The 27,147-nt window shown below is 37.8% G+C and overlaps 2 protein-coding genes and 1 pseudogene across 3 annotated transcripts in view; 2 read left to right on the top strand and 1 right to left on the bottom strand.

Annotated features, from left to right (window-relative positions):
• Positions 1-11,936, bottom strand: part of RGL1 (ral guanine nucleotide dissociation stimulator like 1) — a 286,004-nt gene extending 274,068 nt beyond the window's left edge. Inside the window, exon 1 of the mRNA XM_077157204.1 lies at positions 11,446-11,936. The gene's annotated coding sequence lies outside the window, so the exon portion shown is untranslated. The remainder of the gene's footprint in view (positions 1-11,445) is intronic.
• LOC143680213 (glutamine synthetase-like) lies at positions 630-2,014 on the top strand (annotated as a pseudogene).
• Positions 11,937-12,058: 122 nt separating the features above from the next.
• Positions 12,059-25,055, top strand: ARPC5 (actin related protein 2/3 complex subunit 5). 2 transcript variants are annotated; one of them, XM_077157207.1, is made up of 4 exons: positions 12,059-12,430; positions 14,738-14,808; positions 21,268-21,444; positions 23,692-25,055. In XM_077157207.1, exons 1-4 carry the CDS (start codon positions 12,337-12,339, stop codon positions 23,752-23,754), a joined length of 405 nt encoding a protein of 134 aa, XP_077013322.1. In that variant the 5' UTR covers positions 12,059-12,336; the 3' UTR covers positions 23,755-25,055. The 2 variants fall into 2 exon arrangements, with proteins under 2 accessions (XP_077013322.1, XP_077013323.1); XM_077157208.1 differs by having other exon boundaries at positions 12,061-12,430; positions 14,727-14,808.
• The last annotated feature ends 2,092 nt before the right edge of the window (positions 25,056-27,147 follow it).

The following is a 27,147-nucleotide window of genomic DNA, read 5'->3' as shown; positions in this document are numbered from 1 at the left end:
GAGTAAGGGGTATGGTATGTATAAATTTTTTCCCTGTTTCCATTTTATTTCTTTTTCTGAATAGATGCAAATGTTCCAAGAAATGATCATGATGAATATGCAACTATGTGATGATATTGTGAATTACTGATTATGTACGTAGAATGGAATGATCAAAATAGGAATTTGCGTTTGTTTGGTGTTTTTTGGTATTTAAAAAAATAGAATTAAAAAATACATATATAATTGCAGTAGCAAGTTTTTCTAAGTTCACAATTTGTATTTACTTCCCAAGCTTTCATGTAGGTTTATTTAGGTCCTTGATAGTTGGTCGTATCCTTATTTTTAGCATAAAAATAAGTATTACAGTTGGGAATAATGAGAAAGACTTACAGAAAGTAGAGAGTAGAGACTGAGAGCACAAACTTCAGAATCTGACAGGCCTAGCAATCAATCGGCCACTTGCTAATTGAGTTTCTTTGGTAGAGTTACATAACCTCTCGGAACCTCAGTTTCCTCATCCATAAAAAAGGAACATTAATGCATATGTCCTAGAGCTAATGAAAGAGTTAATAAAATAAGTAAAGGGCTTATTTACCAAGTGTCTGGCACACAATGCCTTTGTTCAATGGAGACTTGCTGGGGTTGCCATGGTAGAAGGTGTTTCGGGCAGCAAGCAGGGCAGAGGGAGGGAGGACTGCACGAGCAAAGTGAGAGGAGGCTGGGTGTGCAGGTCAGACACTCAACTCTTCTCGTTCTCGGCTCCCTTCCATGGTTATTGATTTGTTCAGTTTTCTTTCTGTTCTTGAGTAAATTTTTGGATTTATATTTTCCTAAAATCAAGCATTTCATCTAGGTTTAGATGTTAAATATTCATTAAGTGGTTTTTTTATATAAAAAATATTAACAGGATAAGGATAGAAAATAAGAAACAATAGGGATAACACAATCTTCAAATTTTATCAAAACTGTGACTCATATGGCTGTTACTCAAGAACAGAAAGAAAACTGAACAAATCAATAACCATGGAAGGGAGCCAAGAACGAGAAGAGTTGAGTGTCTGACCTGCACACCCAGCCTCCTCTCACTTAGCTCTTGCAGTCCTCCCTCCCTCTGCCCTGCTTGCTACCCGAAACACCTTCCACCATGGCAACCCCAGCAAGTCTCCATTGAACAAAGGCATCAAGCAGTATACCTGGCTCTGCCTCAGGGCAAGCCAGGTATATATGGATCAACAGCACTGGAGAAGGACTGCACTTTAAGACCTGCACACTGGACAGTGAACCAAAGTGTACAGAAGAGCTGCTCTAGTACTTTTCAGTCTGAAGGCTCCAACAGTGACATTTATTTCAACCGTGTTACCAGGTTTCAGGATCCTTTCCACGAGGACCCCAAAAAGCTGGTATTCTGTGAAGTTTTCAACTACAACCGAAAGCCTGCAGAGACCAATACAAGGCACTCCTGTAAACGGATAATGGACATGGTGAGCAACCAGCACCCTTGGTTTGGAATGGAGCAGGAATATACCCTCATGGAGACAGATGGACACCCCTTCGGCTGGCCTTCCAACGGCTTCCCTGGCCTGTTTCATCTTGGATCATGTATGTGAAGACTTTGGCATGAAAACGACCTTCAATCCTAAGCCCATTCCTGGGAACTGGAACGGTGCAGGCTGCCAGACGAACTTCAGCACCAAGGCCATGTGAGAAGACAATGGTCTGAAGTAATTGAGGAGTCCATTAGGAAACTAAGCAAGTGGCAGCAGTACCATATCTGGGCCTACAATCCCAAGGGGAGCCTGGACAATGCCCGGCACCTAACTAGATTCCACAAAATCTCTTAACATCGATTTTTCTCTGCCAGTGTGGCCAACCATGATGCCAGAATCCACATTCCCCGAACCCTTGGCCAGGATGAAAAGGGTTACTTTGAAGATCATCACCAACTGTGACCCCTTTGCAGTGACAGAATCTCTCACAAAGCACGTGTCTGCTCAGTGAGACTGGAGACGAGCCCTTCCAGCACAAGAACTAAATGGACTTGACCTCCAGCTGTCAAACCCCTCCCAGTTCTTCATCGCACTCCCGCTTTTCCTCTCCTCAGTTATCCTACTAACTATAACTCAAAGGGCAGAATATCAAGGTCTTTTTTATTCCTAAAATAAATAAATAAATAAATAAAAATAACCATGGAAGACAGAAATGATGATCAAAGACCTACATCTGAAAAGATCAGCTAGCCCAGATAGTTTGGAGAGGCACATTCTACAACTTAAAAAAAACAAATAGCTTGGTAATTTTCTATTAGTCCACCTATTCCAGAGCATGGAAAAAGATGGAAATTTTCCCAATTCATGTTACAAGGCAAGACTAACCTTAATATCAAAACTGGATAAAGACAGCACAAAGAAATATACAAAATCTTACCTAAAAATATAGATTCTGAAACCATATAAACAAAATACAAGTGAAAAAATAGCAAGTAATTTAAAAAATAACATCATAACCACTTGCAGTTAAAGCTAGAAATCTGGGACTAGTTCAATGCAGAAAAATATACAAGCACAATTCAATATATTCATAAACTAAATTAAAACTATATGGACTTTCAGGTCAAGATGGCAGCTTAACAATGTGTGCATTTTAGTTCATCCTCCAGAACAACTACTAAATAACCAGACACAGTACAGAACAGCTCCCGGAGCCACGTCAGTGACCAGACACACAGCGTACCCCAATCTGGACCAGCTGGACAGGCTGCGAGCCCCCCCAGAACTGTGAGTTACCCAAGCTGCAGCAGCCACCACTCCCCAACAGGCTGCTTCCCAGAGGGGAAAGGAAAGAGACTTTTACCAGCAGCAGGGGCAGAGCCCAACCAAACGCCAATTGTGGAATTAATTAACAAATTCTAACTACTAAAAATAGGTCCCCAGCTCAGGTGAACCTGGTCAGAGCGGAGGTCGCTCATTTTTGCCCCAGAGCCAAGGGGGCAGGGCTGACAGAAAAAGGGAAAAAAAAGAAACAGAGGTTTTTGTGACTGTGTTTCTACAAAGGCTTGACTGTCTTTGGATACAGCAGCAGAGCTTCTCAGGCTGCAACTGCCCCAGACATAGGCAGAAACAAACTCGTTTGAGGGCTTGTCTGGAGCCTGTGCCTTCCCCAGGGGAGGGGTGAAGCCCAACTCAGGTGGAATCCCTCTCTCAAGGAATTCAGACACCAGGGTTTGGTAATTTGAAGCCATTAAAACCAGTCTACAACCTCTCCTCTGTCTCCACCACACCCCCAGCACGGAGAGTCTGCCAAAGTTAAAGGTACCGCATCATCTTATGCTGGTGGGACCTGCAGGCAGACAAGCACCACATACTGGGCAGGATAAGAAAAACAGAGCCCAGAGACTTCACAGGAAAGTCTTTCAACCTGCTAGGTCTCACCCTCGGGGAAAACCAACGCAGGTGACTCTTTCCTCCTGATAGGAGGCCAGTTTGGTCTGGGAAAATCCAGCTGCAGTCTATAATACCTAAGTAGACACTCCTAAGGGTGGGGGGGAAGAGGCACCCTACAAACAGGGCAAGAAATAAGAAAACAAGAACCGAAAAATTCTCCTCTGTTAAACAAAACTTAAGCTAGAGGTCCAGATAAAGCTGAATTGAATGTCAAAGAACAGACAGACAACAAATTCATCCAGCAAGAAAACCCTAGGTAAAAGAAGGGCAAGCAATCTCCAGAATAAACTAATTAAAGTAATTAAATGCCTAGATGCCAGCAAAAAATAACAAATCACACTAGGAAAATTAAAGATATGGCCCAGTCAAAGGAACAAACCAACAATTCAAATGAGATACAGGAGCTGAAACATTTAATTCAGAATATACAAACAGACATGGAAAACCTCATCAAAAACCAAACCAATGAATTGAGGGAGGACATAAAGAAGGCAAGGAATGAACAAAAAGAAGAAATCGAAAGTCTGAAAAAACAAATCACAGAATTTATGGGAATGAAAGGCATGGTAGAAGAGATGAAAAACACAATGCAAACCTACAGTGGTAGATTTCGAGAAACAGAACATAGGATTTCTGAGCTGGAGGATGGAACATCTGAAATCCGGCAAGAAAAAGAAAATATAGGGAAAAATGGAAAAATATGAGCAGGGACACAGGGAAATGAAAGACAATACGAAGCACACAAATATATGTGTTGTTGGTGTCCCAGAAGGAGACGAGAAGGGAAAAGGAGGAGAAAAACTCCTTTTTTCTAATGGAGGAAATTATCCATTAGAAATATCACTCCAAAGTGATAATGGAGGAAATTATCACTGAAAATTTCCCAACTCTTATGAAAGACTTAAAATTACAGATCCACGAAGTGCAGCATACCCCAAAGAGAATAGATCCAAATAGACGTACTCCAAGACATTTACTAATCAGAATGTCAGAGGTCAAAGAGAAAGACAGCATCTTGAAAGCAGCAAAAGAAAAACCATCACGTACAAGGGAAGCCCAATAAGACTATGTGTAGATCTCTCAGCAGAAACCAGGGAGTCAGGAAGGCGGTGGGATGATATATTTAAATTATTAAAAGAGAAAAACTGCCAACCAAGAATTCTATATCCAGCAAAATTGTCCTTCAAAAATGAGGGAGAAATTAAAACATTTTCAGACAAAAAATCACTGAGAGAATTTGTGACCAAGAGACCAGCTCTGCAGGAAATACTAAAGGGAGCAATACAGACAGATATGAAAAGACAGAAGAGAGAGGTATGAAGAAGAATGTAGAAAGGAAGACTATGAGTAAAGGTAAAAAGAAGGAAAATTAGATATGACATATAAAATCCAGAAGGCAAAAAAGTAGAAGAAAGTACTACCCATGCAGTAATAACACTAAATGTTAAAGGATTAAACTCCCCAATCAAAAGACATAGTCTGGCAGAATGGATTAAAAAACAAGACCCATCTATATGCTGTCTCTACTCAAAGGACATGAGAGCAAGGACACAAATGGACATTTGCACACCAATGTTTATAACAGCATTATTTACAATTACCAAGAGATGGAAACAGCCAAAATGTCCATCAACAGATGAGTGGCTAAACAAACTGTGGCATATACATACAATGGAATATTATGCAGCTGTAAGACAGAATAAAGTTATGAAGTATGTAACAACATGGATGGACCTTAAGGACATTATTCTGAGTGTGATTAGCAAGAAACAAAAGGACAAATACTGTATGGTCTCACTGATATGAACTGACATTACTGAATAAACTTGGAATATTTTGTTGGTAACAGAGACCATCAGGACATAGAGTAAGATCGGGTAACTGGAGCTGAAGGTATACAGATTGTGCAACAGGACTGAATATAAAAACTCAGAAATGGACAGCACAACACTACCTAACTGTAATACAATTATGTTAAAACACTCAATGAAACTGAATATGAGAATGATAGAGGGAGGAGGGCTGGGGGCATAAATGAAATCACAAAGAAAGACAGACGATAAAGATTGAGATGGTATAATCTAGGAATGCCTAGAGTATATAATGATAGTGACTAAATGTACAAATTTAAAAATGTTTTTGCATGAGGAAGAACAAAGGAATGTCATTACTGCAGGGTGCTGAAAATAGATGGTAATTAATATTTTAAAATGTCACCTTATGTGTGAGACTAAATCAAAAAATGTTTATTTGGTACAAAATTTATATTTTGACTAGTGCATCTCCTAATATAACTTATGTAGATAGTTGGCTGAACAACATAATAGTACATGGAACCTTGGGTAGGACATTAGATTTTATGGGTTTGTCCAGAGTGATGCCCTGATGAATCCCAGAGTGATTTGATCAGTGAGTGGAAAAGTATTTGCAAAGTCCCCTTCAGGGAATGGTGACAACGGGGGAAAATTCAACCTCCCCAAGTTGAATTATTGATATTCTCACAAGCAGTGTGGACAACCAAAGGTATAGGCTGAGCCCCCAGTCTTGGGGCTTGTTCACATGAAACTTAACCCCACAAAGGATAGGTCAAGCCTACTTAAAATTGGGCCTAAGAGTCACCCCCAAGTGTACCTCTTTTGTTGCTCAGATATGGCCTTTGTCTCCAGCCAATACAACAAGCAAACTCACCACTCTCCCCCTGTCTACGTGGGACATGACTCCCAGGGGTGTGGACCTTCCTGGCAACATGGGACAGAAATCCTAGAATGAGCTGAGACTCAGCATCAAGGGATTGAGAAAAACTCTAGAATGAGCTGAGACCCAGCATCAAGGGATTGAGAAAACCTTCTTGACCAAAAGGGGGAAGAGTGAAATGAGACAGTGTCAATGGCTGAGAGATTCCAAACAGAGTCGAGAGGTTATCCTGGAGGTTATTCTTAGGCACCGAGTAGATATCACCTTGTTATACAAGATGTAATGGAGAGGCTGGAGGGAACTGCCTAAAAATGTAGAGCTGTGTTCTAGTAGCCATGTTTCTTGATGATGATTGAATAATGATATAGCTTTCACAATGTGACTGTGTGATTGTGAAAACCTTGTGTCCAATGCTCCTTTTATCTACCTTGTCAACAGACGAGTAGAACATATGGAATAAAAATAAATAATAGGGGGAAGAAATGTTAAAATAAATTCAGTTTGAAATGCTAGTGATCAATGAAAGCGAGGGGTAATGGGTATGGTATGTAAAAAAAATTTTTTTCTTCTTCTGTTTTTGTTTTCTTTTTCTATTCTCTTTTTATTTCTTTTTCTGAATTGATGCAAATGTTCTAAGAAATGATCATGATGATGAATATGCAACTATGTGATGATATTGTGAATTACTAATTATATATGTAGAACAGAATGAGCATATATTAAGGACGTTTGCATTTCTTTCTTGTAATTTTTTAATTAATAAAAATTATTTTTAAAAAACACTATGAGCAAAGTCAAATGAAAAATGACAAACTCAGAAAAAAAATTAAAACTATATGACCTCTATCATTAGATACCCAAAAAAAGCATTTGATAATTTCAGCAGTCATTCCCAAAGATCATAAACCAACAGTAAATATGGTATCAACTGCCACAATACCAAAAACATCTCCATTAAAATAAGAACAAATGGGGAAATATGCTATCACCCAATTTTACAACATTGCTTTAGCGAGTCTAGCTAATACAATAAGACAAGAAAAACAATCGATATAAATTATTGGGAAAGAAGATGTAAATTTCATTATTTAAAATATTATAATTGCATACTAAGATAAGACAAGTCACCTTAAAACAACTATTAGCATTAAGATATCCTAGTAATGGGAAAGAATAGAGAATAAATAAATGTTTTTTTAAGATCCATAGCTTCCCTCTATATCATTATAAGCAGTTTGAAAATTAAGTGGGGGAAAAAGTTTCATTCACAACAACGTTTAAAAAACAATTTCAGAGGATTGCAATTGGTAGTTCAATGGTAGAATTCTTGCCTGTCATGTAGCAGACTTGGGTTTGATTCTCAGTCCATGCACTTCCCAAAAAACAAACAAGCAAAACAAACCAACAAAAATTCAACAAATGGTGCTGCAATAATGGGATACTCACAGGGAAAAATAATGAAATGTGACCCAGCCATACAGCATACAAAAACAAACAAACAAACAAAACAAAACAATGTTCACTCTTTCATTGAGCACTAATTTTTTTTTCCTGAAACAATAGTATGGATTGATATATGTTTTTAGTCTTAAGTTCTGTTGTAAAATAGTTCAACCTATCTACTCTAATTCAGTGTGTAGTCATAAAGTTATGTAAAGCTAAAATTAATCACAAAGAAAAAATTTGAAGTTTTGAAAGTTGGTGGTTTCAACACAGAGTCAGTTGATTTTGGCATTAAATAGGATCAGTTGATTTGGGCATTAAATAGGAACATTAAACCTTAATAGAGTACATGGGTAATGCACTAAAAAATCTGCTATATTGTACTAATTATGTTGCCAGATAATATTGATATTAAATCATTGTTTTAGTTTGTAAGCTACCGGAATACGATATGCCAGAAATGGAGCAGCTTTTTTTTTTTTTTTTTTGTATACTGTACGGCGGGGTTACATTTCATTCTTTTTCCATGTGTGTCCTGTTATTGCAGCACCATTTGTTGAATGGTTTGTTTGTTTTTGTTGGCTTCTTTGTTTGTTTGGGAAGTGCATGGGCCAGGAATCGAACCAGAGTACCTCGCAAGGCAAGTGAGAATTCTACCACTGAAATACCCTCATATTCCCTGGAACAGCTTTTAAAAAGGGAATTTATTAAGTTGCAAATTTACAGTTCTAAGCCTATAAGAATGTTCAAACTGAGGCATCCAGAAAACGATAACTTGGATCAAGAATGGCCAATGGGTCAGGAACACCTCTGTTAGCTGGGAAGACATGCCTGGCATCTGCTGGGGTCTCTGGCTTCTCCTTTCAAGCGACTCCTAGGGGGCATTTTTTTTCTTCACGTCCAAAAGCCTCTGGCTGTGTGGGTTCTGTTGGCTCTGAGCTTTTTCCAAAAGGGTTCCCTCTTAAAGGGCTCCAGTAAGCAACCTCACCTTGAATGGGTGGAGACACAGTTCCATGGAAACAATCTAAAGTTACCACCCACGATTGGGTGGGTCACATCTCCACGGAAACAATAAAAAAGATCCCACCCAACGACACTGAATAAGATTAAAGAACTTGGCTTTTCTGGAGCACACAACAGATTCAAACGGGCACAATCATCATCACCATAACTGAAATATACTTATTTTGTATTTATAACACACATCTGATATATTTTATTAACACTGAGTTCACTTTGATTCCAAATAATAAAAACAATAGTGCCATGCTAGCAAAATTCAATGACTTCATTTGTTTAAATATTTAGAGACAAATTTAAGGGAAAGAAGCACATGGGCAGTAAAATTCTTGGTTTAAACTATCTGAGAAGACCTATTATAGGATCATGCTATTAAAGTTTCTTCTAACTAATAAGACCCTTGACTTTGCATCATCATAGAAAATTAGAAGGAGCTATATACTATCATGCAGCATTAACTTTTAGAAAATTCACATTCTGTCTCGCTTTAGTAGTAGTCCAAACCAGGTTATTTACATAAAAAATCAAATGTCTCAAAACCTTATGGATTCTTTAGTTCAGGGTCAAGTACTCATCTTGAAATGTAAAATAGGGAGACTAATATTATTTACAATGAATTAAATATCATAGTTAACATTAAACATTTGGAAATTTGCAAGGAAGTGGGATAATGTGTACAATGTGTATTTCCTAATTAAAAGAAAAAAAGATAACTAAGGATGAGTCTCTTCACAAAACATCTCCCTAAGATTTATAAAGATTTAACTATTAGCTAACGTGGGTATTAATGTCTATTCAAAAACACTCAGTTTTTAAATATAATTCCAAAATTATATTTGTTCCAAAACTTGTCACATCATTAACTCATTTGATAGAAACTTATTGAGCACCAACTATGTACCTAGGCACTTAGTTCATTGTGAGACAGTAAAAAATACTGCAGTGGAAAAAGAACCTTTTTGACATCTGAAATGTAGTATGTATTTTGAGGCTAAGAATTAATTACATTTAACACATTCAACATACAGTGCAAAATTCTGAGCAATAAAAACCATTATACCCTTGAGCAACCTCGATTTTTAAAAATTCTCCTCACTGTTCCCTTTAAGTTGATTTTTACCCAGTAAGTCTTTCTCAGTTCTAAAATAAGAGAATAGAAAGATTTCCTAAACAAGACTTAATACAAAAGACTAGAAATGTAAGAGAAGGGATTATTAACTCTTGAATCCTTGTTGCCACTTACTCTCAATAGTGCTTTTAATGCTCAATTTTCTCTTCAAAGAAAATCCTGAATTATAAGAACAAAAAGTACAATCATCTTTAGAATCTAAATAAGTATGTTGTCTAGCTCTTACTAAAATTAGCAGAAGATTTAAACTGAGAACAAATATTAAAACAAACCTTTATTCTAAGTTATATAACGCCATTCACCATAAGCAATAATTTTGTATTTTGGTATCCGATATTTTAAAATAAATATTACTAACAGGTAGAAAATTTGTCTTTGCTGTTTTACAGTCCTAGGGGAGTTTGTATCAGTATATTTGTTTAAAACTTGAATGTTAATTTAAAGAAATGCCACTTTCTGTCACCTAAATGACATATCTTCTAGAAGGGTAATTTAATCGAGAAATGAAAAATACCACATTGTTTTCCTCTCCCAAGGAAAAAAGATGCATTCAATTCCTGAGATGTCTCTCTCTCTCTTTCTTCCTCTCTCTCTCTCTCTCTCTCTCTCTCTCTCTCTCTCTCTTTCTCTCTCAAAGGTTTGAGGTCTCTCTTCCTTTTCTTAGTGATTCATTATTCTCAGTATGTTTTCAACCTAACTGCCTTTCACACTTCATTTCTCCACCAAGCATTTATTGAGTACCTTCTGCAAGCTTAACTTTATGACAGATGTAAAGAAAGGTAAATATATATATATTTATCTATCTATCTATCTATCTATCTATCTATCTATCTATCTATCTATCTATATGGTCTGTCCTTCAGAATTTTGCAATCTCTTTTGGGGGCAAGTTAAAACATAATATATCATTTAGCAATTTATAAAGCTAGTCCCCAAATCAATGGTACAGGTAACATACATTTTACATTAATGCAGAATTTTAGCGCTTCAAAACACTTTTGTGCATTTAATCTTCATAAGAATCTTATGAAATACACACCATTATTCCTATTTTAGGCATGAGGAACCTGAGATTAAAAATTTTAAATTGCATGCCTCAAGCAGATTATAAATTGTAGCCAAGACTCAAGTCTGGGTTTTTATGATTCTAAGCCCAGTGCTCTTTTCAATACACCACAGAAAACCAGGTATTGAGTTATTCAACAGGGGCAACAGTCAGCCTTCTGCTAACGGAGGACCTAAACTGGATCTGATAGAATGGCAGGAAAATATGAAGCCACCTGAGCTGTGTCCAGCTAAATGTTCAAATTAATTTTATTCTGCATATATTTGAACTTTTAATTAATTTGTACTTCACTGTAATACATACAGCACAGCTACCTTTTTTATAGTGGCTTTACCTCAATAACAGCTCTAGTCTCGGAAATGGGGATGCCAAATATAATAAAAAGCTGGCCTAGTAGCACCATATAAATCATAATATAAATATTATAACAATATAAATATCATAAATATAAATATTAAGGGTCTCATTTCTACGAATCCTAACACATTCTGTTTCCCCTCAGCACCAGAGAGCCTAACTTGCCCCCACCCTCCTCTAGCATTCTTGCTCCAAACCACCACCTATTTTAAGATGTGAATAATGACTGACCAAATTCTACAGGTTCTCCGGTTTTACCACCCAACCCCCGCCCCTCCCAGCCACCTTCCCCTCCTTCCCAATGGACACGATACCGAGTTCAGCTTCTGCAGGTCCTGTCATGATGTTGTCACACAGCACTGAGAAATAAAATACGACCTTTCGACTCCGTCCTTGGGGACCTCTCGTTGGCCGCACGATGTAGTTCTAAACCCGGGGAGGGGACCTAGCTTGGGAAGACCGTCCCCTGAAGCGCGGTGTCCGAAGCGATGTCTCCGACAACTAGAACGACGCTGGGCATCCGGGCGTACACCACTCCTCCCCATCCTCCTGCCAACTGCAGGGAACTCGGTCCGGCAACCAGTCCATCTCACCCCATGGGTAAGGCCAGATCAGCCGGACTTTACGCAGAACTCCAATGACAGCTCAGCCGGGAGAGCAGCAAAAGCCAAGGCCGCCGGCTCCTTGCGCCCATAGCCTTCAACCTCGGACCCCCCAGACTGGACCGCAGAGAAGCGTTTCTATGGGAACCCCCTCGGGATTACGTGACGCTTTCGGACAACCAATTGCCTGTTACCTTTGGCAGCGGTACCGCTTTTCGCTTTGCCTCCTACTCCGCCCCCTCCCGCCCCCGCCTCCTTCAGCCAGCCCCGCCCCTTTCCTGCGGAGAGTCTGCGCATGCGCACTGCGCACTCCCTCCCTGCCGCGCTCTCCTGGGGACAGCGCCCGGGGCGTAGGAGGCTGGAGAAGAGCGTGAACCTAAGGAGGAAGGAGCGGGGCCACCGCGCAGGCCCAGAACCGCCTGAGCCGCGGCTGCCGGCGACGCCCCAGAGCGGAAGAGGGAAGTGAAGGCGCAGGCTGCGGATTCTGCTGGGTTGGGGTTGTTGAGGAGCGGTCCCCACCAAGAGGAGGCCTTTGCCGTCGGTCCGCATCAGGGATGTCGAAGAATACGGTGTCGTCAGCCCGGTTCCGGAAGGTGGACGTGGATGAGTACGACGAGAACAAGTTCGTGGACGAGGAAGACGGAGGCGACGGCCAGGCCGGGCCGGACGAAGGCGAGGTGGACTCCTGCCTGCGGCAATATCCTTGCGTCCCCCGCGCTCCCCACCCGGCTCTTCTCTCCGGACCCCGCCACCCCGCGGGGTCGGAGGGCCAGGGACCCCTCCCGGGACGGACGCGGAGCTGCCCCTGCGGCGCGCGGGTGGAACCTTCCTGTTTGGGGGCCCCATTCTGAGGAGTGAGAGGTTCCCTCCGATTCTAACAGAGCCGCCTCGAGACCTCAGGGTCCCAGGCTGGGGAACCTGCCCTTCCGAACGCGCCTTCCACGCGCCCGGACTCCTCAGGTTGCTCCGGGAGTTCCTGCCTCTGGGGAACAGGCTTCGCCAGCCTCGCCCTCGCTGCGCTGGGGAAGGAATTAGGTGCCTGTCGGTAGGGCTGTGTTTTCTCTGTGCTCTCCCTAGAACGGTCTTTACTAGACTCGCTGTCGCTCCAGAAATTTCGGATCGGGGAAAGGGCATGTTTCTTTAGTGGCTTTGTTTGTTTTTGTTTTTTTCTTGCGTTGAAATAGTTTCTTCCTTGCCAGGAGGGATACCGCGGTTCGCAGAATGAGATCCTAGGTCTTTTCAGCCCACGACCTACTGCTGCCTTTTTTTTTTTCCTTTTTTTTTCTTTTAAGAAAAAAAGGATTTGGCAAAATACAGCTTGCACAAAATTTAACTGAGGGGGGGGCATTTAACTGAGGGGAGGGGAGTGAGTACAAAACAAAATTCCCAAGAAAGGAAGCTTGGAGTGCTTTACCTGCTCGAGAAAAGGTTGGTAGAAAACGGGGAAGACCTAAAGAGAACCCGTGGATATATTTAAAATAAATTCCCGTGAGTAAAATTGAAGAGGAGTCGTTTGTATAAAGCAGAAACATTTTTGGAATCCCTAAAATTGTTTCCGTTTTAGTTAAAATGTGACTGTCAGTGCCTGGGTTTTGGTTTTGCGTATTTTGAGTAATCATATTTAGTTATTCGCATTTGCATCATATCTTTTTAGAAAAATGTAGATGTTGCCATACAAGCTGCAGTTTTTCAGATTTTGGGGGGCTGAACTTCATGCTTTTCTAATTATTCCTGTCCATAAAAGAAGGAAGGCTTTTCATACTCTTTCCTCATGCATGTTCTATTAAATTATAATGGGGGAAATATTTGGTACAACTATATTTGGCTTTATCAACGTACATATGTTCCCTTGATTTCTTCAACTTTCACAATCAGTTACGATTTTGCATTATTTCGATATTTGTGATATGTTTTGCATCTTAAAAAATGAACCAATCTACAAGAGGCATGCTTCGCTAGAAGTTTGAAAATAACAGTTTATCACCAACCTTTGAGTTTTTTGGACAGACTTTTTTCTCCGGAAGATAAGTGGAAAATATTATTCTTTTTGACATTCTTTAGGATGGATAAATCAAGTTTTGTAAGACTAATTTAGCCTATTTTAGATTATTTGTATGACGCTTAAATAATAGTGCTGTAGTCCTCTCAGTGGATCTGATTTTTAATCAATTTATCTTAAAATATAAAGATATCTCTTCAGCCTTTGTTATGAACCAGGGGAGATAAGCCTGCCTTCTCTGAGGGAGCCCAGCACTAGAGATGGAGGAAATAAGTGAACTTAGTGGTTTTCCTTTTAGGGGAATGACTGTACATTCTAATAGTCTGATTGGCCTTCCGTTTCTCATAGTAGCTAACCCAGTGGTGCTTTCAAAGAGGCTAAATGTAATAGGTATGGGCTAAAACAGTTTGAATGATCTGAAAGAATATATCCAAAACAGAAAAATTAAGCTGCCACCTAAGGGTCGTTTGTGTTATTACACTTTCTGTGATGTCTCCTGTCATCAATATTGAGAAATGCTAATAATATTGTTGAGATGCCAGGGTAATCTACCAGGATTTTCTACCAGAATTTCAACTATTATAGAATAAAGTTTTGGTAAAAGTTTAATTTTTTTTCCTAGTCATAATCACATAAAAAAGACATTTTGATTGCTAGGGGACCTAATAATTCTGATATGTATTTTAGGGTTTAATACCACTCTGGATATTGCGTGCATATGTTTCCCACGGGAATATGAAAGGTTATCAAGGTATTCATTTGCTATTTAGAACCAAAGGTGAAAAGTCTTTACAAAAAAATAATGTAATGTTCTGTTTTCAGTAGTTTACCTTTGAAGGCCATCTTTGAAACTGGCACATTGAATTTTCCAATAGTGAACATAGTGACTATAGTAACTTTTCCTTTTTATGTAAAAGTCAAGTTATAAAAACCAATGGTTATCAGTAGTTATAGTGCTTTCCTAGGGGCTATCCTTTGCTTTTATCTCCTTAACCTCCATCACAGGAAATATGACAGCTGCTCTACAAGCAGCTCTGAAAAATCCCCCCATCAACACCAAGAGTCAGGCGGTGAAGGTGAGTCACTGACAGCCCAGTGATCTCTACTGGGATCTTATCATTTGTCCCCAAATCCCCTGAAGTTTCACAAAACCAGCAAACTATTTTAGCTATTCACTGTCTTTGACTTAGAAGAGCTTACTATTTAGATTTGAAAAATTACTCTTTAATATAGTTATGATAATGCATGGTAGGTATAATAAGTTCAAAGAATTCAAATGACAAATCATTCCTGTGTGTTTTTAGAGGGGGCCACACAGGTTAAATTTGAGCAAGGGCTTGAAAAATTAAGCTTTTACAGAAATGAACATTCTATTTGCTTGCTTTTTAAATATATTTTGTTAATTATACTAGTATTAAATATTTATCATAGAAAATCCAGAGTTCTATAGAGAGAAAAAGATAATCGTCCATATTCCCACCACCCAGCAATAACTTGGGGGGTATATGGCTATATGCGTATAAATTTTTTTCTATTAGTTTTTTAAAAATAAAAATGGAATTTTATAACCTACTCTTTCAATTGTATAGTAGTGTACATAGACATCTTTCCCCCATGATGTTTATTTCTTTAACATTTTAAATGGCAGTGTATAAATAGGCTTCAGTTTATGTATTAACTAACCATTAGTTCTACATTTAGATCGTTGAACATTTTTTTCCTATTATATCAGTACTGGATTGAATATTTTTTTAATAAATTCCTGAATTGTTTCCTTTGGATCAACTCCTAGAAATGAATTACAGGGTCAAATAGTGTACATTTTTTTAGGGGTCTGATACATATGGTATTACCAATTTGCCCTTCAGAAAAGTTGTACAATTTACATTTCCAGCAATGGTCTTTCACTAGTTATTAAGAACCTGTCTACTGACTAATTTATTATTTATTTATATTTAAAATTAAGCCCAAAGCATTGATCTCCGCTGCCAGTGGCTGTTTACATATACTAGGAGACTCAAGAATCTCCTTAAGTAAAAAGCAGTTATAACTTAAGTAAATGCATAATAATTATCTAGGCAACAATTTATGTAAAGGGAAAAACTTTGTTGGATTTTAAAAGTTGTAGGGAATTTCATTGAAATTTCAGTTTTACCACCTTCTGCTTTATGTGGGTAGTTTTTATCACAGCTTGTGGGTGGGAGTTTTAGCTTTGGGTGCAGAGATATTTTTCTAAACTGGGTAATTGCATAGTCTCTAAACAGAAAATGACAATGGGTGGTAGAAACATTTTGTAAAATTCTGACCGGTAGGAATACTTTGTCTTGAATAGAAGAAGAAGCAAATTGTTGAAAGAGCAAATTAAGTGTTCCCTTTGCATGGCTTAATGGATAAAAAAATAACTTTGCTTTTTGAGCAGTCTTTTGCCAAAAAAAAAAAGATCATTGTAAATGAAGATCACTATATCCCATTATTACAGTGAAGTGATAGCAAAGAAACTTAATTCTGAAGAATAGCTCAGGATAGAACTGCAAATTGGTTTCCTTTTCTTAGGATTTTTTAAAGATCAAGAGGTAAGATTTAAATACTGATTTAACGAATTGTTAAACTGGCCCATCCATTCTGTTAGTGAATCCTGTCAGTTCTTCCTTCAAATATATGAAAAATTCAATAATCTGTCCACTTCTCACCACCTTCACTACTGCCATGCTAGCCAAACCACTATTATTAGTTGCCTGTATTAGTGCAGTAACTTCCTAATTGGTCTCCTTACTTCTGCCTTGCCCGGTGCCCAAAATCCTCTCCCCTACCCATTTATTCTCAACACAGCAGTCAAAGTGAACCTTTAAAACTATAAGTCAGATTACGTCACTGTTCTCAAAACCTTCTAACAGCTTCTCATTTCTCTCAAAGTAAAAGCCAAAGTCCTTTCTTTTTTTATTATTTTTAATAAGTATTGATCTTCATGCTTTGCTCTTCATTTTTAGAATATCTTTAGCTATTTGCGGCTTCTTTCCTTTCCAAATGAATTTGATAACTAGTTTTTCCAAGTCTTCATATAAGTGGTTGAAATCTTGATTGGTATTGCATTGAATCTAAAGATCAATTTAGGTAGGATTGACATCTTAACAACATTTAACCTTCGTATCTGTGAGCATGGAATATCTTTTCATCTGTTTAGATCTTCTTTACTTTCTTTTAACATTATTTTGTAGTTATCTGTGTACAGGTCCTTTATATCCCTGGTTAAGCTTATTCCTAGATACTTGATTCTTTTAGTGGGTTATTTTGAGTGGAATTTTTCCTTGTCTCCATATTTAAGCCATTATTTGTATATAGAAACATTCCTGATTTTTGTACATTAATCTTGTACTCCACCACCATACTAAATTTGCTTACTAACTGAAGTAGCTTTGTCGTGGATTTCTCAGGATTTTCCAAGTATAGGATCATGTTGTCTGCAAATAATGAAAGTTTTACTTCTTTCCTTACCTATTTGGGTACCTTTTCTTGCTCCTGCCTAATGCCTCTAGCTAGACTTCTAGTACAAGGCTGAATAACAGTGGTGACAATGGGCATCCTTGTCTTGTTGCCAGTGTTAAGGAGAATGTTTCAGTTTCTCACCATTGAGGATGGGTTTTTCCTTTATGCCCCTTATGATGTTTCCTATGGTTCCTGCCTTTTGTTTTTACCAAAAAAGTATGCTGGATTTTGTCGGTGCTTTTTCAGCATCAATTGATATGATCAAATGCTTTTTCCTGTTGAATTTATTAATATATTGTATTAATTGATATCCTTATGTTGAACCACCCTTGCATTCCTCGTATAAATCTCACTTGGTTGAGATGTATAATTCTTTTAATGAATTGATGAATTTGATTTGCCACAATTTTGTTGAGAATTTTTGCATCTATGTTCATTAGGGAAATTGGTCTATAGGTGTCCTTTCTTGTAATGTTTCTATCCAGTTCTGGTATTAAAATGAGTTATTAGCTTCATAAAATGAGTTAGGTGGTAATGATTCTTTTTCTTCAAAATGTTCAAAGAGTTTGGAGAATTGATGTTAATTCTTTTTGGAATATTTGATAAAATTCCCCTGTCATGCTGTCCAGCCCTGGACATTTCTTTGTAGGAAGATTTTTGATGACTAATTGAATCTCTTCACTTGTAATTGGTTTAAAATCTTCTGTTTCTTCTTGAGACAATGTTGGTAATTCATATTTCTAGAAATTTGTCCATTTCATCTAAGTTATCTAGTCCATTGGCATGTAGTTGTTCATAATATCCTCTTATGATTTTTTTAATTTCTTCAGGATCTTCGTAGCAACTCTCTTCTCATTTCTAATTTTGTTTATTGTACCCTTTTTTCTTCTTTGTCAATCTAGCTAGCAGTCCATCAATTTTATTGATTTTTCTCAAAAAAACCAACATTTAGTTTTGTTGATTCCTTCTATTGATTTTTTGTTTTCCAGTGCATTTATTTCTGCTTTAATCTTTATCATTTCTCATCTTCTATTTACTTTGGGATTAGTTTGCTGTTCTTTCTCTAGTTCCTCCAGGTGAGCAGTTAAGTCCTCTCTTTTTACTCATTCTTCTTCTGTAATGTAGGCATTTAGGGCAATAAATTTCCCTTTCACCATTGCTTTTGCTGCATCTTACAAGTTCTGATATACTGTATTTTCATTTTCATTCATCTCCAGATAGTTACCAGTTTCTTTAGCAATTTCTTCTTTGGCCCACTGATTGTGTAAAAGTATGTTGTTTAATCTCCATATATTTGTAAAAGTTCTGGTTCTTTGATAATTGTTAATTTCCAGCTGAATTCCACTGTGGTCAGAGAAAGTGTTTTGAATCATTTCAATCTTACTGAATTTATTAATACCTGATTTGTGTCCCAGCATATAATCTGTCCTGGAAAATGTTCTGTGAGCACTAGAGAAGAAGGTATATCCTGATGTTTTAGAGAATAATAATCTGTGTATCTCAGGTCTAATTCATTTATCAGATTAAGTTCTCTGTTTCCTTCTTGATCCTCTCTGGTTGTTCTGTCACTAGACGAGAGTGGTATATTGAAATCTCCCACTATTAATGTTGAAATGTCAATTGCTCCCTTGAATTTAGCCAGTATTTGCCTTATGTACTTTGGAGATCCTTGATTGGAAGCATGAACATTTATGATTGTTATTTCTTCTTACTGAATTGCCCCTTTTATTAATATTTCATGTCTTTCCTTGCCTCATGACATTTTTATATTGAAAGTCTATTTTACCTGTTATTAATATAGCTACCCCTGTTTTCCTTAGGTTAGAGCTTGCGTAAAACATTTTTTCCCATCCTTTCAGTTTCAGTCTATTTATATCTATTCTGGTTTGCTAGCTGCTGGAATGCAATATACCAGAAACGGAATGGCTTTTTAAAAAGGGGGATTTAATGAGTTGCTAGTTTACAGATCTAAGGCCGAGAAAATGTCCCAATTAAAACGAGTCTATAGAAATGTCCAATCAAAGGCATCCGGGGAAAGATACCTTGGCTCAAGAAGGCCGAGGAAGTTCAGGGCTTCTCTCTCAGCTGGAAGGGCACATGGCAGAAACGGTGTCATCTGCTAGCTTACTCTCCTGGCTTCTAGTTTCATGAAGCTCCCCGGGAGGCGTTTCCCTTCTTCATCTCCAAAGGTTGCTGGCTCATGGACTCTCTGCTTTGTGGTGCTGCAGCATTCTCTGCTCTCTCTGAGTCTCTCTCTCCAAAATGTTTCCTCTTTTATAGAGCTTCAGAAACTAATCAAGACCCACTCAAATGGGTGGAGACATGTCATCCCCTAATCCAGTTTAACAACCATTCTTGACTAAATCACATCAACCAGGGAGATGATCTCATTATAGTTTCAAACATACAGTATTGAATAGAGATTATTCTACCTTTATGAAATGGGATTTATATTAAAACATGGCTTTTCTTAGGGGACATGCTTCCTTTCAAACCAGCACAATATTCTTAGGTCTAAGATGAGTCTCTTGTAAACAGTATATAGTTGGATCATATTTTTTAATCTATTCTGCCAATCTGTGTCTTTTAATTGGTAAGTTTAGTCCATTAATGTTCAGAGTTGTTAAGGTAAAGGCAGTTCTTGAACCTACCATCTTATCCTTTAGTGTTTTTTATCAGAACTGTATATTCTTTTCCCTCTCTGTTATAATCCTTGATTAGTTGTACCAAATTTTGTATCTCCTTCAGTGACTTAATTAGCTCATTTGACTGGTCCATATTTGCACAAGTCTTAAGGTGCTTTACGATTTCTGTTGCACATGGAGCATTTAAATGTCTTAATAAGATTATTTTGCAAGTTAATTTCCTTCACATGTCTATGGTTTTGTATTTAGATTTGTATTTAAGGTCCCCTTTTGGACTTGGTTTGTCAGCCACTGCCACCCCCCCCCACACACACACACACACACACACAAGTCCCTGATCTCATGTGGGGTTTGCACTTGATGCTTCTTCCCAGATGGCGCCGTTGAGCCACCTCTTCCCCTCAGGCCCGCCTCTTCCTGACTATAGGTGCTGGCTAAATTAATTAGAAACCTGATGTAATTTCAGCCAGGGCCCACTGCTTTCGTGCCTGAGATTCTCATGGCCCCCAAACTTTCAAGTGGGATGATCTTGGGCTGTGAGACTGGGTATTTCAGCTTCCTCTGCCCACAGCCAATATGGAAATGTCTGGTGGGTGGTTGCAGCGCAGTTTGCATACACCTGAGGTCTCTTGGCCTCTGTGGCAGGGAGGGGAGTGACATCAGGACCAAAACAGTTCCCTTTCACTGTCCAGTTGCTGAACGAGGAGCACTCTGTTTTTCCCTCCTCCCTGGAGGAAGGCCCTATAGTCTCTGTCAAATAAACCAGGCACCTGCAGCAGCCTGTCTTTTTATGCAAGGAAAGTATCCAAATCTCCCCCACCCCATTCCTTGGAACTCCCAGCTTAAGCCATAAAAGAAAACCTCCCAAGACAGCTGTGGGGGTAGACTGGAATCTTGGTAGAACTCAGTCACCCCATTCTCTATGTCCAGATATCTCCACTTTTTCATTCACGGTCTCCCTAGATAGAGATAAAGACCCTCTCTAATCATACCCTGGAGCTGCACTCCCAGTTGATTTTTAGTCCCTTCTCTCGTTATACAGAGTCACGGTGAACTCATCCTCTCCTCTTCTGCCGTCTTGCCAGAAGTTCTCGCCATAGTTCTTTCAGTGTCCTATTGGCCTCATGTGATCTAGTTTTCCATTACCTCTCTGACTTCCTTTCTACTAGTTTCCTATCACTCTGCTTCACCCACTTTAGGTCTTTATGCCATATCTGAACACACTGGGCACACACTCACAACACTTGTTCTTTCCTCTGTTTAAAACACTCCTCAGATATCCCCAAGACTTCCTCTTTGACTTCCTTCAGGTCTTTATTCAAATGTCACCTTATTAGCATGACCTTCTAAAATTGCAAATTCTCCCACCCACACATGTCTAATATTCTGTTACCTGTTTACCCTCAGGATCGAGCAGGCAGCATTGTCTTGAAGGTGCTTATCTCTTTTAAAGCTAATGATATTGAGAAGGCAGTTCAATCTCTGGACAAGAATGGTGTGGATCTCCTAATGAAGTATATTTATAAAGGCTTTGAAAGCCCCTCCGACAATAGCAGTGCTGTGTTACTGCAATGGCATGAAAAGGTAAGTTATGAATTATAAATCTTCATGACTGGTTGCTTTATAATAGAATAACAGTGACATCCTCTCATCTAAATAATCGTTCTGACTTCCTTGGATTACTCTTTGTTATTACAAATAAATGCATGAAAATGAAAGTTCAGATTTATGCTTACTAGCCTTGGTCTTCTCTTAAGGAGATTCTGATTAGCAGCACTTATATTTATTCAGTAATGATTATTCATTAAATAATCAGTAAAAATAATTGAATTATTTAAATATTCAAATAAATTATTAATATTGAATATTGAATTCAAATTAAATTGAATTATTTAAATATTTAAAATAATTGAATTTTGAGCTAAATCAAAACTTTGCTAAAGAAAATAAGCTATAGAATAAAATTCTTAGTTTTTTTTGTTTTCATGAAGTACTTTTTAAATGTAAGCAGTTGCTGGTGCACCATCCCTCAAAAAAGACAGGTTAGAAGGAAATATTTGCTTTAGATAAAAAGTTGGTAAGGTAATCTTTACTACCCAACTCTTGTATGTATTGATAAATATATAAATAATTTAATATTTAGAGTAAGCCGTAGATATGAGCTATAGTCACAAGTTATTGAATATCTGTCTTAAGCATATCCAAGTAAAAACGCACACACACGTACATGTTTGGAATAAGAATAAGTAGTAAAACTTGGTATTTAGCATTGGTCAAACCTCAATACTGTCAAATATAAAGAACTAACATTTATAGGTAGGGTAGCCATATCTCTCAGTTTTCCCAAAACAGCCCTAGTTTAAACCTGTTGTCCCAGAATAATTATAAATAGTTCCCCCTTTCATTCTAAAGGGTTCCAAATTGGACAATAATCTTTATAGTCATTCTGTTTATTGAGCATCCTACTTATGAAGCAATTTCTGTTTGCCAGGTACGGTACTATGGGTTTATGTTTCATTTAATTCTTGCAATGACCCTGTTAGATATATAGACATCATTATCATCCTCAGTTCACAGATGAAAAGCCAGTTTTAAAACACAAGCAGCCTATTTCCAGTATAACCTCAGAGTCATAGCTAACATTCATTGAATACTGTTATTCCAAGCTCTCTTATAAGCACTTAACTGGTCTCTCAGGTACCAGTTTTGCCTCCTTCGAAACTGTTTTCCATCCCACCATCAGAATGATCTCTCTAAATTCAATTTCTGCCTGTCACTAATCTTTGTAAATTCCAAGTTTCTTCTTGCAGCCTCATCTTCCCCATCATTCTTCCCTTATGTCCCAGCAGTGCTCACCTTTTTCTTGATTGCACTATACAGTTACCCACCTCCATTCCTTTGCTTGTGATCTCTCTTCCTGAATGCCTTCCTTTCGCTTTTATGTCATCCATTTAATGTATTGTTTTTACTAGGAAGCTTTACCTGACACATTCCTCTATACTGTCAGGCTAGATACCTGCTCCCCTCTGTTTTTATAGTACTCTAAGCATAACTGCCATTTCATACATTATAAGATAAGGTTATCTGTTTATATAAATCTTTCTCCTCCCACTAGATGAGAAGATGCTGTATGTGTTCACTTTTGAATCCCAGCATCTAGCACAGTAACCAATATACAGAGGTACTGGTTTTTTGAACATACATAAACCAGAGAATCAGATTCCTAATATTTTCAAGATAAAATCAAAGTTAACATTCCTAAGTTCTTAGCTATTAAATAATATCTTCTTAGCTTGGGAGAAAAACGTCTGACAAACTCTGGACTCTAATCTAAATGGAAGTTGGTATAGTATGGCAAACTGTTAATGATCCCAGATTAAATCTCTTCTTGACTGTATACTTAGAATGAGAGAAGAGAAGGAGAGGCAAATTTTATGTTTTTAAACACTGCTACTTCTCCACCACCATTATTTCTTTAAATATGCATGTGAATAATGTTCTTAATTTGTATCTGAGGATTAGTTTTAGTCATGAACTTTATACTGTGGATTTTTTTTTTTTAATGTTGTTATTTGGAAACAGTGTAGTAGAATGTAAACCAGGATCCAGTTAGACTATAAGGGCATGAGGGCAGGAACTTTGAGGCTTCTGTTTGTTACTATATTCTCAATGCAAGAATAATATCTGGTACATAATCAGTGATCAAGAAGTATTTATTAAATTAATGAATTTGAAATATATAGCTGCACACAGTCCTTCTTTAAAGAAAATATTTAATATAAGAATTGATTCTTTATGATTCTTAACATTTATCTTTTGCTTTGCTTTTAGGCCCTTGCAGCTGGAGGAGTAGGGTCCATCGTTCGAGTCTTGACTGCTAGGAAAACCGTGTAGTCCAGCAGGAACTGGATATCTACGATCGGAGTGGGAGTTGCTGGTACAAAGACCAAAACAACCAAATGCTACTGCTACCCTTTGGGTAGCACCTGTTTCTCTCAGCTTTGCCTTCTTGCTTCCTTTTTCATATCTGTAAAGAAGAAAATTATATATCAGTTTTTCTTTTAATGAAAATTGGATAATAGAGAGGAAATTTTGTTTCAGCAGGAGTGTTTCATGCTCTCAAAAGCTATTTCAGTGATGTTAATACCAGTCTGTATATAGTATAATTTACATTCAAGTTTAATTGTGCAATTTTTAACCCTTTTGGCTGGTTTTTGTTTTGTCTTATTCTGGATTAATACTGAGAGATGTGGTCAAAATTTTCGGCCAGTTTCCTAACTCGTTGCTATTCAAATAGTGATCTTTCTAAAAAAAATTTGAAAGACTGGCAGCTATTAACATTGCAAAACTGGACCATACTTGCCCTATTTAAGCAATTGTGTTTCTGTAACATGTGGTGGGCGATCACCACTACCAAGTTGCAGCTTTGTTTCTGCTCACCTCCAGATTATCTGTGCTATGAGTGTTTTTAAGTATGAGTTCTTCTTCTCAGTATCCAATAATCATGGCTTCTCAGTTTCTTTGTGGTTACCCAGGGTCCAGAGCAAGGAGTCTTGCTCTATACAAATGTATCTATAAAAATATCAGAGACTGTTGGCACGAGCATAAAACTTTTGTCCCAATTATATGGCCCTATTTGGGGAAACTGTTATTAATCAGAAAGGATATAGAAACTGTGATGTAGTTCAATCTCTGAGCAGCTTCTGAATGGAATGATATTTTCTTTAGAAATATATAAGCTGCCTTAGACATTATGAGGTATACAATTAGTATTTAATATGACCTATAAATATCTTCAGTGTTCTTCAGGATAATTGGGATCTCAAAAGCTTTGATTCAGATCCAAACAAATATACATTCCATATTTTATCTCAGTGTTTTTTAAAAAAAGAAAATGCCACACAGCAAAAATGTTTACTTTGTTGGATGAACCAAATCAGTTCTCGAGATAATGACCGGTGCTTATAAAAAGCTATTCTTCAGTAGCTCCAAAACAAGTCCACCCAAATGCATGTGACCAGGAAGGAAATCAACCCGTGTTTAGTATTTACATTGGGCACCAGTTTCATAAACATTGACTTATGGAAAAACTGGTGCAGAAATTCTATAACTCTTTGCTGTTTTTGATACCTGCTTTTGTTTTGTTTTGTAAAAATGATAAAGTTCAGAAAATAAAATGTCAGTGTTGAATATTTTATTTTTCTAGCTCTCTTAACTTTAATGATTAAGAAGAAAGATTTCCTGCTGCCAGTACCAGGTTATTGTACTCTGGTTAAGAACTAATTTTATGTAGAAGGTTTATAAGACTAGTTTTACATATATAAAGTAAAATAAAGGGGAGAGTCATTAATAGTGTTAGAGTACTACTGGAGCCTTTGGGGTGATTCCATAGTCCTCTGGATGCCAGCTGAACACCTGTAGTACCACTGCCAGAAAACTTAGACTAGAGGATACAAATTAGTCTAGTAGCTGCCACCATTTATTCCCAGCTTCTAAACCCCTCTTTCTTACATGCCAAGTCTATTTCTTATCCTTCCCTACAGTACCCTCTATTTTTGCTTTCCAAGGCACCTGGCCAGATTCCTAATTTTTAAGGCTTTAAAAACTTACGGTGGGGGGAGGACTTAGGAGGAGGGCAGTCACCAGTGGCTTAGTGGTAGAATTCTCACCTGCCATGTCAGAGACCCGAGTTTGATTCCTGGAGCCTGCCTGTGCCAAAAAAAAAATCTTATAGGTAATTCAGAGGTTAATGAGTTAAGAGAAACTAAGCAGTAGGTATTAAAGTTAGTCAATGTGGGTATAACATAAAAGCTTACAAATCTTAAAATGAAAACTAAAGTAATATTGCCATGCTTTCTTAACATCACTTTCGTGACTGAAAATGTTGGGAAAATTCTGTAGTCCAAGATTCTGTAGTAACAAGAATAGGTGTGTTTGAAATGTGCCAGCCTATTATTTCTCAGGAGACAGGACAGTATGGAGACTGACAAACAGAATGGATGCCAGTTGGAAATAAATGATGCAACTGATAAATGCTGGCTAAATGTCAGTCCATGACACAGTGCAATCTTTTTTTCTTTTTTTTTTTTTGCTTGCATGGGTAGGCACCGGGAATCAAACCTAGGTATCTGGCATGGCAGGTGAAGAACTCTGCCTGCTGAGCCATCGTGGCCTGCCCAACACAATGCAGTCTTGATGGAAAAAGTGGGAGATAGTCAGGATCAGTTGGGGAAAAAAAGATATAAATGCTGAGGGGCACTTTTGGCGCAAAAGTAGTTCTTTACCTCCCATTCCCTTACTTTAATTTCAGTGGTTTTATCATTTGTTTTGGTTTTGCCATTTTTTAAAGAGGAAAAAATGGCAAATGGTACCCTCTTTTGGTCATTAAGTAGAATCACCACTTAGGTAACAGTGATATTCAGTAACAAGTATGATGATGAATTGAGTCATCCATTAACACACAAATGAAATAAATGTGTAGGAGGTATAAATTAACCAAATACTGATTTTTAAAGCATTTACATCTTCCCCAGGACCATGAGGGACTTAATAGAAGACTAAGTTCTGGACCTTGCTCACAAGTTGCTTTCATCCTAATTGGCAAGTAGGATTTAAGCACTTAAAAATTGGGTGCATGGTTGGTTCAGTGTTAGAATGCTCATGTAGGAGACCTGGGCTCAATTCCTGGACCATAAACCTAAAAACTTAAAAAGAAAATTAATGACATACAATGTAGTATTTGACTCCAAATGCCATTAGTCAGTGTTGGGGGGAACAGCAAAGTCAGGTGAACTGCAGTAAAATGAGACGGATCAACCTTGAACTTGGTCTTGCAACACCAGAAAGGACAGAAAGTCCAAGTGACATGAACAAAGTAGGAAAAAAGAAAGTGAAAGTAGGTTTAAATGTCGCTGTTCTTGTGGTTTTAATGTTTTTCACATAATGTAAAATTTTGGATAGAATTATTTATTAAAATGATCGGCTTTGATAAGTGTATCTCCGTGGGAGACTCAAGTCAGTCATAAGATTATATGAAGAATTATGAGGGTTTTTTTTAGCTGAAATAGATATTAATGGTCATTTAGTTTCACCTCTTATAATAGTAAGGAGTGGGGAAATTAAATTTTATAAGAAGAAAAGCATCTTAAGTTTGTAAAAAGCTTTACTTATTAAAAGTGGGTATGAATAATTTTACCCTTTAATTATTTCTGGTCATTTTATTAAAATTGTCAGTTATGTTCCCTAGTATTCACTTCAAAGACCTTTGTTAATATTGAAATAATATCA

Source organism: Tamandua tetradactyla, chromosome 4 (genome assembly GCF_023851605.1).
Source record: "Tamandua tetradactyla isolate mTamTet1 chromosome 4, mTamTet1.pri, whole genome shotgun sequence".
NCBI lineage: Eukaryota > Metazoa > Chordata > Mammalia > Pilosa > Myrmecophagidae > Tamandua > Tamandua tetradactyla.
This window is presented reverse-complemented; position numbering and strand designations above follow the sequence as displayed.

What these genes read in the sequence shown, in the direction of transcription:
- ARPC5 (XM_077157208.1), top strand. Translation starts at nt 12,288, where the DNA reads ATGTCGAAGAATACGGTGTCGTCAGCCCGGTTCCGGAAGGTGGACGTG. An exon ending in GTGGACTCCTGCCTGCGGCA is followed by an intron (nt 12,431 to 14,726) that starts ATATCCTTGCGT and finishes TATCTCCTTAAC; the next exon opens with CTCCATCACAGGAAATATGA. An exon ending in TACTGCAATGGCATGAAAAG is followed by an intron (nt 21,445 to 23,691) that starts GTAAGTTATGAA and finishes CTTTGCTTTTAG; the next exon opens with GCCCTTGCAGCTGGAGGAGT.